The sequence below is a fragment of the Ochlerotatus camptorhynchus genome, unplaced genomic scaffold (genome assembly GCF_037179485.1).
Source record: "Ochlerotatus camptorhynchus isolate MF236.1 unplaced genomic scaffold, CSIRO-AGI_Acam_v1.1 ptg000472l, whole genome shotgun sequence".
NCBI lineage: Eukaryota > Metazoa > Arthropoda > Insecta > Diptera > Culicidae > Ochlerotatus > Ochlerotatus camptorhynchus.
Window position 1 is genome coordinate 967,523 of NW_027040958.1, and position 12,667 is coordinate 980,189.

The 12,667-nt window shown below is 42.7% G+C and overlaps 1 protein-coding gene across 1 annotated transcript in view; it reads left to right on the forward strand.

The window, feature by feature from the left end:
- The window catches only part of LOC135712351 (diacylglycerol kinase eta), a 445,427-nt gene that overhangs the window by 360,207 nt on the left and 72,553 nt on the right, over positions 1-12,667 (forward strand). The window contains exon 3 of the mRNA XM_065235324.1: positions 3,767-3,847. Coding sequence (XP_065091396.1) covers positions 3,767-3,847 — 81 coding nt within the window. The remainder of the gene's footprint in view (positions 1-3,766; positions 3,848-12,667) is intronic.

The following is a 12,667-nucleotide window of genomic DNA, read 5'->3' on the forward strand; positions in this document are numbered from 1 at the left end:
AGTGAATTCCCAAATCAAAATAGGAGCAACATTCTACACACACACACCTTCAAAATGAGGGGTGTTCAGGTTTTTTAAATGCAAAATTGAAAGAAATACGTCAAGTTGATATTGACCAAATTTTGACCGTATCACCCTTTATGATACCCTAATAAAATTGTTATGGTTATTTTGCTTAACGATGTATTCAGGGTATTATCCAAACCATTTGTGGAATAGTTCTATTATTGGGGTTATCGTTTGTTTATGGTTATTTGTATTAGGGTACGCAATAAGCTTGAAATGCGAAGAAGAAGAAGCTTTTGTAAACAATGACTTCAAGTTCCGATTTCAGGCAAATAAAAGCTCACTCCTGCAAACTTACAATGCCTGGACACATTATCTATCTGATGGTGAGGTTAATGTGCTTGTATTCGTGAGAAATCAACGACTAAAGCAATTGTTTACAAAAGCAATTTCGCCCTTTTGAAATGTTGGCATTGAATTGACACCATCGTCAACCGGAGGATGTACAAACTGAACACTTAACATTAGACAACGGATAACACACAACATCATCAACAAAGTTTTCACTACCCATTGATGTTGATGGTTTGCGTGGGCGACCTTCGGTTGACGAGAAAAGGGTTTACAAAGGTTTGTTAACAAATAGCATTTATGCCCTTTTCACATGTTGGTTTCCCACATAATATGATATTAATATATGGTTTGATATATTGTGCAAATGTATTGGCAATAAATCATGCATCTTGAAACTAACATACTACTTGATTATTAATTTTTAATTTTCCACACTACGTTTATCATAAAATTATTTAACAGACAGAACCCTGCAGTTAAACTGTCATAATCATAAATCTGATCGGAGATGGTGTTCATTATGGTAGCACTATTGGGTCGATATTAATAATCATTAGGTAGTAATTTAGTCAGTTTTTCAGAAAACAAAACCGACGGATGCACTTTCACCACTTACCGATCAAGATGGCCGTGACCTCCTCTCCTAGATCTTCGTATATTTGGTTCATTCTGAAAAGAAAGTTATATATCTAGATGGTTAGTTATTTATATTTGTTTTTATAACATACCTTACTCTTATGAAATCTTCTTTCAAATTTTTTCACCAATTTTAACACTAAATAATATCCACAAATATACAAAACACGACCGACGGATGAAAATGAAACGAGTATGAGCGGGCGGCTTTGAGTTTGACAGAATAATAAGCATTGATTTGTATATAAACCTTGGTATACACTGAACGAATTTCGCTCCGTTATTCGAACTTAGTATAATTTTGAGTTAAAATTTAATCAGATCAATGTATAAATATTACAAATACGAAAGTTGATTAAATTATAATCTATCTTGGTTTAGTAATATTTTTGAGTGTAAGCGGCCCTAATGAAATAAGAATCAGTTGAAAGAGACGGGAAAATCAATTCAATCAAACGCACGTTTCGTCGAGTTGCGTATGCTTCGGTGTTGGAACATTTCGACAGTGAGCATACATAAGGGCGTAAACGCGATGATCCATTCTCTTCGTCGATTTTCTCTTTTGTTAATAAATCGCTAGAATTAACGTTTCTCGGTGCGTTTGCTAATGGTTTTGATAGCCAATACAACCTGTTACAACTCTGCATTGGACAAATTCTAGAAAATTGTTTCGCTTTGCTGTAGCAATGCAAAGAGAAAATCAATGAAGAGAATCGATCATCGCGTATACGCCCTTATGCATGCTCACTGTTGATTTAATTCTACATGAAATGTTTGTTTACGTTCCATGATTTACATCAAATATGAATTTCGTCACGTGTAAAAATAGTTATTTCAAAGTGTGTAGTCTAATGGTTTGGGGTTAATTCTCGGCTCAAGGTGTGAAACCACTTCATCGCATAAATGGAATAATGAAAGGGATGATGTACCGTGAGATAATGCAAAATGTGATGCTTCAGTATGCAGAAGAAGAGTGTGGTGGTGGTTTCAACAGGACAATGATTCGAAGCACACGTCCAAAATTGCAAAACAATGGTTCCAGCAACACAACATCCAGGTTCTACCGTGGCCATCCAACTCTCCGGACTTAAATCCTATCGAAAAATTATGGGAAATAGTGAATCGCAGGGTCCGATGTGGTGTTGGCTATAAAAACACAAACGAATTGTTTTTGGCACTTAGCAACTCGCATAAACGCGAACCATATCTTGACCTTACCGAAAATGGTTAAAAAAAATTACAATCCCTGCTAAACTTTTACTGAAATGGTTATGAAACTTTACATGAACGTTTGTGTGCAAAAGTTGTAACCTTATGTATTGTGTGAAGTGAACCTTACAAATAATGGGTTGTTAAGAACCATTACCATACAAAATTCTTGTTTTCTCCATACATTTTCGGAAAGAAAACTATATAAGAACCTTTTTACTTATGGTTTGAGAATTTTAATGGTAATGGTTATGGTAGTCAGTAAGGTCAGGTAAAGTTCCATAACCACTTCAGTTAAAGTTTAGCAGGGATTATAAACCATTTTTAACCATTTTCGGTAAGGTCAAGTTATGGTTCACGTTTATGCGGGAAAGCTTGGAATGAGATTCCACAAGACACTATTAACAATCTAATTGACTCTATGCCTCTACGCTGTGCGGCGGTTTTAAAGAATCATGGGGTACGGCACGAAATATTGAATATTTTGATTTTCGATTCCAGTTGTTTCATTGGTTGCTTTACTTTTGTCGGGAAGGGAAAAGAGTGTAATCTGTTATTTATTTAATTACTACATAATCAAAGCGAATTGAAGAATAAAATCATGAGCCTTTTATAATACCCTCGTTTTTATTTTATTTGGAAGAGATACATAATTTCTGACTTTTGTCAGACACTGTTTATCCTGTCCGTTCTGCCCTCCAGCTGACGTCAATGGGGCGAATGTTCCCTATAGCAGATTTGACGGTCTCCCTCATTCGATCGTTATCACGCTCCTAGAAGAAGATCGTCAACGTCGTTGAGCGCTGCTGATGGAAATATGCTGAGTGCAATTTAGCGAGCAAAATTTTCCCACCAGCAGAAAGTTGGTACTTGGAAGCAGCAGCAAAAGACATTCAATGGAAAGATGGCACGTGAAGCATGTCGTTTTTTCTTTTTCTTGAGAGTTCTTCAGTAATTGGAAATTATGCTTCCACGCGTTAATCGAGCCTCGCGTGCTTGAATTTGATACAATTCAATTATAAAAATAAGTAGGAAATTTGGACAAACTTGCACAAAAATAATAGCGTCAGCAAACGAGTTTCATGTTTAATTCTTCAGAAAGTTTTACGCTTTCAAAAACATGCTTATCAGCTCTGTCGAGAAATTCGACCGTCGGTATCGGTCGACAGAACGAACAATGGAGAAAAGTTTTCTTTTTGCGAAGACCATTAATATTGGTCCCAAAATCTGAACCACACAGCAGCTCCAAATTAATGCGCATTAGTCAATGCCGGGATGAGCAATTAGCGGAAGGAGAGAGGGAATCTGTTGATCTCAACCAGAAACTGCCGGTTCCGGTGTTTGCGCCTTCTCGTCATGTTTGCTGGCTGGTTTGATTCCGTCGACATTTCGCCATGGCAGACTAAACGAGCGGATGGAAGTCATAATTAAAAGGATAAAAGGATGTTAGGCGTTGGGTTTTGCTGAGCACACTACCAAGTCATTAAAATGAGCAGCTTTCCCGCACAGTTTGAACCGTTCCATTTACGTATTGCTTTTTTCGCTTTTATTTTCATTTCAGAGTGAACTCTTCGATGAAATCGATCTCTCCGATCTGTGTTTCGCCGAGTGCAGTACGAAAAATGCCAACCATAGCTTTCAGGTGAGTTGTTCGTTTGTAAATGATTGGAAGCGATAAATTCTTGTTTACGCGATTTGCATGTTTAGGTCGTTCGGTTCAACGTTGGTATTGAAGCAATATTTCAGAAAGATTTATGTGTGATGCATAAATTTCTTAATATCGGAATGCGTTCACTCGTTTTGGCATCGTTACCTGTGAGCGTTGTCAGTCCAAGAACCATTAAACAAATTGTATATAGTGATAATTTAGATACAAAGTTGATTGAAAATCAAACATCTCCTTTCATGAATCACAAAGGTAAACGAATCAGAACCTAATGAAACCACATTAGTATCTTTTGTTCTTGAAGATAGACATGTGGAAAGCTCAATCTTAATCCATTAGATCAGCGGGCCTGTATTTTTTTGATAGCGACCCACTAGAACATTGACGAGACATGTGATGATCATAAAATTATAAAATGGTGTAGTAGTGCCGACCCTAGTGTAGTTCCGGTACAACAGACATTTACACTACTTTTTTGAACTGCGTGGGAATTCTTCCAATATCCAAGAAAAATGTTTTCATTTCCAGAAACTTCAACAAATTCCCAAAATTTATAAGGCTAACATAAACCAAAGGTTAACTGGGATAAAACGTAACAGAAATGTCTCCATCCAAACCTGGCAGCAACAGACGTGATTCACCTTTGACAAACGTTGATACTTCAATCGAATCATGTAAATGCGAAGACTTTTCGATAGCAATGTGAACTTGTCCCGTTTTCTCGGAATTTGTACGGGACGATTATTTTCCCTTCTGTCATGACGCTTCGAGACAACCGTTGAGAGGTTCATGCCTTGCCTTGATGCGAATTAGTTTCACTCTTTCTGAGTTATGGGGACTCCTGGCATCTACATATATATGTATAGGACGCGGTATTTGTAAAATGTAGCCTGTTTCAATCACGAATTATTTATTCTCTGTGACGTCTACGTCGGCAACCCTTCACAGGACATGCTCAATGACATTTACCTTATTGTTTCCGCCATCAGTTAACTTGGCACAGCACACAATTTAAAAGCTATTACAATTTTCTTTTATTATTGCGACGTGACATTTAAGCATCACTACATGGTTAACCCAACTTGTGTTGTGCGTTGTTTTGTTATTGTTGTGCTTCGTCATCCGGAGAAGTTATGAGCGTATCGAATGACGTCCGTTAGTTGGTTCATTTCAAGTGCTCTAAAGCAGCGTTACTCAACGTGCGTGGTCTCTGGATCTCAGCAATGATATAATTCTAGCCAAATTTCATTCATCATCGTGAATTTTAGCCCAGAGTGAATGAGAAATAAACAATTTCAAAGATCATAATGTTACGATTACCTGAGATTTGTCAATGATGTAAATATTTACACGTCGTGTATTGAAGCATTCGACAGTGAGAATACACAAGGGCGTATACGCGATGATCGATTCTCTTCGACGATTTTCTCTTTGCATTGCTACAATGCATTGCTTGTTCAATGCAGAGTTGTAACAGGTTGTATTAGCTACCAAAAGCAACAGCAAACGCGGTGAGAATCGTTAATTCTAGCGAGTTATTAACAAAAGAAAAAAAATCGACGAAGAGAATCGATCATCGCGTTTAAGCCCTAATGCATGCTCACTGTCGAATTGTGAGGTTATAAAATACTTTTGGAATACGTTGGCAAAAGCGGTGAAATCCGTGGTGAGGAAGACCAAGACGAGGGCGATAGGATGAAGGAAGGTGGAGGATGATGGTGATTAACGACGATGCCAACAGTGGCTGGCGTGGTAAACTGGCTTACAGAAATAAAATTTCTAATTTTCCACGGGCCAGCCTCTAGATGTGTGCCTTTATTTAGGTGACAAAACCCCTCTCTTAAAATTTCAGCTCATTTGGTTGTAAGATGAGCTGGCGCTTTTAGTTTGAATTTTGTATGGGGATTTCGGATAAAATAAATGGAAAAAGGACACTCCTACACTCTATCGATCATAAAAAAGTTTCCTTATTCTCGATTTGATTCAGATTTTCAAAACTTGTAGTTCACTTAATGAGTAACAACTTTGCTGAATATTTCATCATGAATCCAGTTAGTTTTATTGAGATATTCGCTTTTGAATGTATATGAGCATTTTGTTTATGAAAATTTCAACCAAATAACCTTTTTGAACATGAAACCAAAAGCGCCAACCCGAGTAACGTCAAAAAGAGCTGAAACATTCAGACAGTGGTTATCGCACCAAAAGACACGAGCCTGTATGTTGGCCTGTGGAAAATATAAACTCTTATTTTCAGGGGTAATCTAGTTGATACGTTACATAAACTGCCTCTATTTTGTTGCACATGTAGCAGAATGCACATAATTTATTAATATATCCATAATACTAACTTAAATCGTGATGCTGTCTTCAGCAAAGTTGTACCTTAAAGTTTAAGCTACGAGTGCTGAAATTCTGAGCTTAATCGAGTTTTCTGAACCAGTTCTATGCACGAAAGAGTGATGGAATACTATTTCTCGATACATTTCAACCAATATCCCCATATAAATTTTAAATCAAAAGCGCCAGCTCGTATTACATCCGAATGAGCTGAAATTTTCGAAGAGTGGCTTTCTTACCTAATGTCACAAATCTAACGGTTGGCCCGTTATAAAAAATTTCCCCCATATAAATGTGGGCTGGTCTATTGGCATGGCCGTAGTCGTTCCTAAGGGCCAGAAAGAACGATGAGAAGCCTGAACTGGAACCGGAACTGGAGCGATTATTGCTGGAGCTGGGGGCACCAAATATGTTGCCAGTTTTTTATGTCAATGTCGAAGAACAGCAGTTCCATTTCAAATGACGAATTTTTTTAAATTTTTTGATCGACCTTCTACGATTATGTTGAAACTTTGCACAGTTGTTTGTTATTGTCCAACATGCCATTTTACATATTTGGTTCCCTAGTTTTGTACACGACTAACACTTGAAAAGGGCTTATGTAAAAATGATACGCATCAATAGAAAAACATATATCTCGCGAACGATTTGTGTTGCCGGAATAAAACCCCTCTCACTAATTTTCGAAAGCAGTGTATTTCAAACAGCCTCAAAGCTACAAATAGGAATAATTAGGATCATAGTTCGTAGATTTAGGATAATTAGTTCGTAGACTTACAATTTAGTGCTTCAATGCAGTTTTAGGTTATGTTTAGATTTTATCCGCGGCAAAGTGATCTACAAATACTAGAATATAGAGTATTATAAATTCACTACTTTTAGGTAAATTATATCAACCCTTACTAATTCAAACAATAATTAACGTGAAAGTTAACAATTAATTTTATCTTCCCTTTCTCCACTAAAACACCGTAGTCATCCGAGGTCGTGTGGGTTTTTGTTTGACAGATTGATTGTCTCTCAGCCTAACTGATCATCGGTGACAGCGCATGAAGTTTTTGTTGGACGCGTCGCCTTGAGCTACCGGGTTACCCGTATCACCACCCCTGTGGTAGATCGGTAGACTTGCGGCAACATCCTCCGCCGGGTGCATCTTGCCATCGACCAAGACTGCACCGATCTCTCCAACATCCAGCAAGGCAATCTTTGTTACCGGTCTCCGCATAGTACCTCCTTTGGTCCACACGATAGCTTGACGTACTCTTCCATCAGGTCCTCGAATGAGGACCAAGTCTCCAACCCTGATCTCCCTCGCCACTTCTTCGAACCACTTCGGCTGCCGACGAATGACTGGAAGATATTCTTTCAGCCACCGTTTCCAGAAGATATCCGGTTGCTGTTGAATATCCACCCACGTTTTCTGTAGATTCTGCTGCTGATAGCGAATGTCCCTACTTGGTTCCGTGACTCCGCTTGAACTCCCGAGCAAGAAATGGTTCGGAGTTAGTGCTTCGGATTCATCCGAGTCTAACGGCAAGTACGTCAAAGGCCTAGAATTCACTACGCTCTCAGCCTCCACAACCAAAGTCCCAAGTCCTTCCTCGTCAAGTTTCCCATCCCTGTAAGCTTCACCCATCGCGGCCTTTATTACTGACTGTACCATCCTTTCCCAGGCGCCGCCCATGTGTGGGGCACCTGGCGGTATGAAGATCCATTTACACTTCGAGCTGGTGAATGTTGCCGATAGTCCCTGCTCGATTTGTTCCCGCAGAAGTCGTTCGGCGCCTTGAAAGTTGGTCCCATTATCGCTGTGTATCTCTACTGGTGCTCCTCGACGGCCGATGATCCTTCGTACGGCGGAAACGCATGACGAAGTAGTCAGGCTGTGCACGACTTCAAGATGGACTACGCGCACGGTGAGACAAGTGAAAAGTGCGATCCACCTTTTCACGCTCGCTCTTCCTTGCTTCACCAACAACGGACCGAAATAGTCTAACCCAACGAAACTGAATGGACGGCTGCAGATTGCAAGACGAGCTGCTAGAAGTGGAGCCATCGGAGGAATGTACGGCCGAGCTCTGCGAAGTTTACAGTACCAACACTCAAGGCTGCATTTTCGCACTATGGTTCGCAGTCGAGGAATTTCAAAATGCTGACGGATCTCATTGACTACGGTTTCCGGGTTAGTATGCTTATACTTCCGGTGGTACATATCTACCACGAGTGTAGTCACTTCACTCCTTCTGGGAAGAATCACAGGATGCCGGAGATTGTATGACGCATGTTTGGCTGCTCCAATGTGCCCACTCTGTCGCATAACTCCATATTCATCCAGCGTAGGTACCAGTTGATACACCGAACTGCTTTTTGGAATCGGTTGCGCATTACCTTCCCCAGCAGACTTGTTCTTCGTGAGAATCGACATCTCGTCCGGAAACGTTTTCCACTGCACCTGCTTTATGATTACCGCTTCCGCCGCCTACAGCTCTTCCTGATGCAACTCGCCAGAAATGTTGCGTCGCTTTCTGTTGATGTTGTTAGTGAAACGCAGCAAATAAGCTACTGTGCGATGTAGCCTTTCCCATTTCGCGAACCTTTCGAATTGAATGACAGACTCATACGGAATGTGGAATAGAACAGAAGGTCGTATTTCCTCCGTCTCAACGGTAGATAACTCTGGAGGAGTCGGCCAGTGGTATTCCGGGTTCTTCAGAAACTCTGGTCCAGAAAACCAGTGGCTATCGGTACTAAAATAGGGTCCTTTACCCCACTTGGTCCCTTCATCGGCCGGGTTATACAACGATGGCACGTATCTCCACTCATCTACACTGGTAGTTTCCAGGATCTCTCCTACTCTGTGGGCTACGAACGGTCGGTAGTTGCGTGGATCTGACCTGATCCATGAAAGCGCCGTAGTATTGTCTGTCCAAAGATAGCGTTTCGTGATTGGAATGGTATGGTTTTCCTGAACAAATTTCAGCATCCGTGTGCCGAGCACGCACCCTTGTAGCTCAAGCCTGGGAATGGACATTGGCTTCAGAGGAGCCACCTTCGCCTTTGCTGCAAGCAAAGAACACTGTCCATTACCTGCGGAATCCATCACGCGTAGATAGACGACGCAACAATACGCCGCAGGACTTGCGTCGACAAAAACGTGCAGCTGTGCATATTCATAGGTGGAGCTCGTCGCTGCCTCGAAGTAGCATCTCGGAATACGAACCGTTGATATAAACTGGATCATTTACACCCAGTCCCGCCAGCGATTTAGCTTATCGTCCTTGATGGTTTCATCCCAGTTGATTCCGGTTTGCCAGAGTTCTTGTATGAGGACCTTTCCGTGAATCAGGAAAGTCGCAAGTAGTCCTAGTGGGTCGAACAGCGTCATCACACAGCGCAACACTTGCCGTTTCGTAGGTCGAGTAGATGTCTCGATAAGCGTGCGTACCTCCTCGCTCATGTGCGTTGAGAAGCATAATTCGTCGGTTGCGGGCATCCACAGCATTCCGAGCACCCTCTCAGTGTGCTCCTTGTCAACCAGGTTGATGTTCTTGTTTCTATCGGTCCCTGGCTCTCCCAGAAACTCTAGCACTGCATCGCTGTTGGCATTCCAATTCCTCAGAACGAAGCCACCATTGCGATGAACTAAGCGCACTTCTGCAGCAATCTGCTTGGCTTTCTCTTCATCCCCGAAGCTGTCGAGATAGTCGTCGACGTAGTGGTTGTCTACTATCCGTTGAGCTGCACGGGGATACTGCTGCGAGTGCTCCTTGGCGTTTAAGTTCTTTACGAACTGCGCTGAAGCCGGTGAGCAGGTTGATCCAAACGTAGCTACGTCCATAACGTAGACTACGGGAGGCAGTGTGGGCTCGAAGCGAAATATAAACCGTAACGACTGCTTATCGCTTGCTATCATCAAGATTTGATGGAACATCTCTTGGATGTCTGCGCTGACTGCAATGTGGAACTGCCGGAATCGGAATAGAACGGCAGGAAGAGCGGTCAATTGGTCGGGTCCCTTCAGTAGATGACTGTTCAACGACGATCCATCAACCTTTGCAGCAGCGTCCCAGATGATACGCACCTTTTCTGGTTTTCTCGGGTTTGTGACTGCTCCCAACGGAAGATACCACACTCTTCTTGGATCTGCACTTTCCAGCTCTTCGTCCGTCGCTACGTGCGCGTAGCCTTTCGTCACGTAATCCCGAACTTGCTGTTGAACTTTCTGCTTCAAAATCGAATCTCGCTCCATACGACGTTCCAAACATTTCATGCGGCTCAGCGCCAAAGGATAGCTTTCCGGTAGCTCGACGTAATCCTTCCGCCTCAGCAGTCCGGTTTCGTATCGGTCTCCAACTCGCCTGGTCGTTTGTTCCAGCAGCTCCTGTGGACGTTGATCCTTGACCGAAAGAATAGGATTGGTCATTCCTACTTCTTCCACAGCAAAAAATTGCTTCACTGTTTCGTGGAGTTCTTCGTTTAGCGTGCAGTCGCACATGTGAAAACTGTATGCTCTCTGCTCCGCCTGCTGCTGCTGGCCGTAGACGTACCAACCAAGCCTGGTTTTAGCTGCAACTGGTCCGGACCCATCTCCTTCTCTAATCTTCAGCGGTAGGGCCAAACGCAGGTTGTCGAGCCCAATAAGAATCCTAGGAGTAGCGTCCTGGTAGCTTTTTAAAGGTAGATGCTTCAAGTAATCAAAGCGCTTTGCTGTATCCTCCAGATGAAAGCTTTGAGTCGGTAGATTCAAACTCTCAACCGTTCGCACACCAACTATTCTGTACTGCCGATCTTTACCTTCACCAGAGATCGAAATGGAAACACTCTGGGAAGATTTCTCTGTACGGGAAGTGTTTGCCGTCCATCTCAGGCAGAGAGGTTGTGGACTGCCGGATATTCCCAACTGGTTCATCAATCCCCTTTCGACCAGCGTTAATGAGGACCCTTCATCTAGAAAGGCGAAAGTATTCACCTGACCGCTATTCCCATAAAGAGTCACGGGAACTATCCTGAAGAGAACGCTCGAACTCATTAGGCGATGAGTGTGATTATCCGCTACCTGCGTGACGCCATTCGATGATCTTGGCGTTGAATGTAAGAGAGAATGGTGCCTATACTGACAACCGTCGATGCCACAGCGTGTAATGACTCGGCATGATCGCCTGCCATGCCTAAACAGGCAGTTTTGGCAGACAGCCAGTGAACGAATTTTCCTCCAACGATTCTCGATGCTGAGAGCTTTGAATTCCCCACAGTCTCTGATGCGATGTCCAGCTTTGCTGCAGTTAATGCATTCGATCTTGTCAACCCGGTTTTGTAAAGGTATTTCGGATGATCCTTCGCCGGTGGACGCGTGTTGGTTGATGAATCCTTTTTGCCTCACTTTGTCCTTTCCCTGCTCTCTTCCATTGTATTTTTTCCCGTCCGACTCGAATGAAAGTACACTTGTAGCATCTTCAACGACCTGTTGCATATAAGCACAGAACATTCTCAGGTCTACGAGGTCGACACCTCGTCTGTACCCAGCCCACATCATCTGCTGGTCCGCTGGAAGTTTAGTTACCAGTTCCTGCAACAGTGTAGGATTAGACAGGTGACTGAGTTCGTTCGCTGCCTCGATGTGATCTGTATCGTGGTCCCATAATCGATTAACCCCTCTAGCCAATCCGACCTTGGGGCTGGAATCGATCGAACTTTCTGGAGCAGAGTGTTGATTAGGAGTTCCGGACGTCCTTAGCGCATTTGTAATGCCTCGATAACCTGTGGGACAGTGGAAGGTATCACAAGTCGACTCCTTACACTCTCGAGTGCACTACCCTTCAGACAACGTTGTAGCCGGATCATGTTTTCCCCATTCGTATAACCGCAAGCTTCAGTCGTGTAGTTGTAGCTGGAGATGAATATGGGCCATTCTGCTGGGTCCCCGGTGAAAGCAGGGAGATCCCTAGCTAAGGACTGTCGGGCTACAAGCTGCTGCGATGTTGGACCTAAATAATTGCGAACTTGCGGTGGGAACTATAGGGGGATTTCTTGAGGGGAAAGCTTGACTGTCGAACTGAGACCGATTCACATCAGGAAAGTGGTTGTTAATGTTCGATAAAGTGGGTGGTTGTTTTGGTTGATTGTGGGAGTACTTATATCAAATAAACCTGGTTTGCTTTTATTTTGAGCGTGAAAAGGGGCCTGACGCTTACCTGTTTGTTCTGGGTTAGGATACATTTTAGGAATAGCACCCATATCCCGGCATTCATCACCTGTCGTTCTTTCTGGTTGGGGTGCCCACAACGGGGGCACTTGCGGTACCGTGTTCGCTGGCTGATGACGAAAAACGTCTTCCATTCGCTGGACGCAGAGCTCCAGCTTCGCTCGTAATTCAGCCACTTCATCGCGAGATTTCGCTTTCGCAGGTGTTTGCTTCTGGGCACTGGTATCGGAGTGTGATAGTTGAACGCCGGAAAC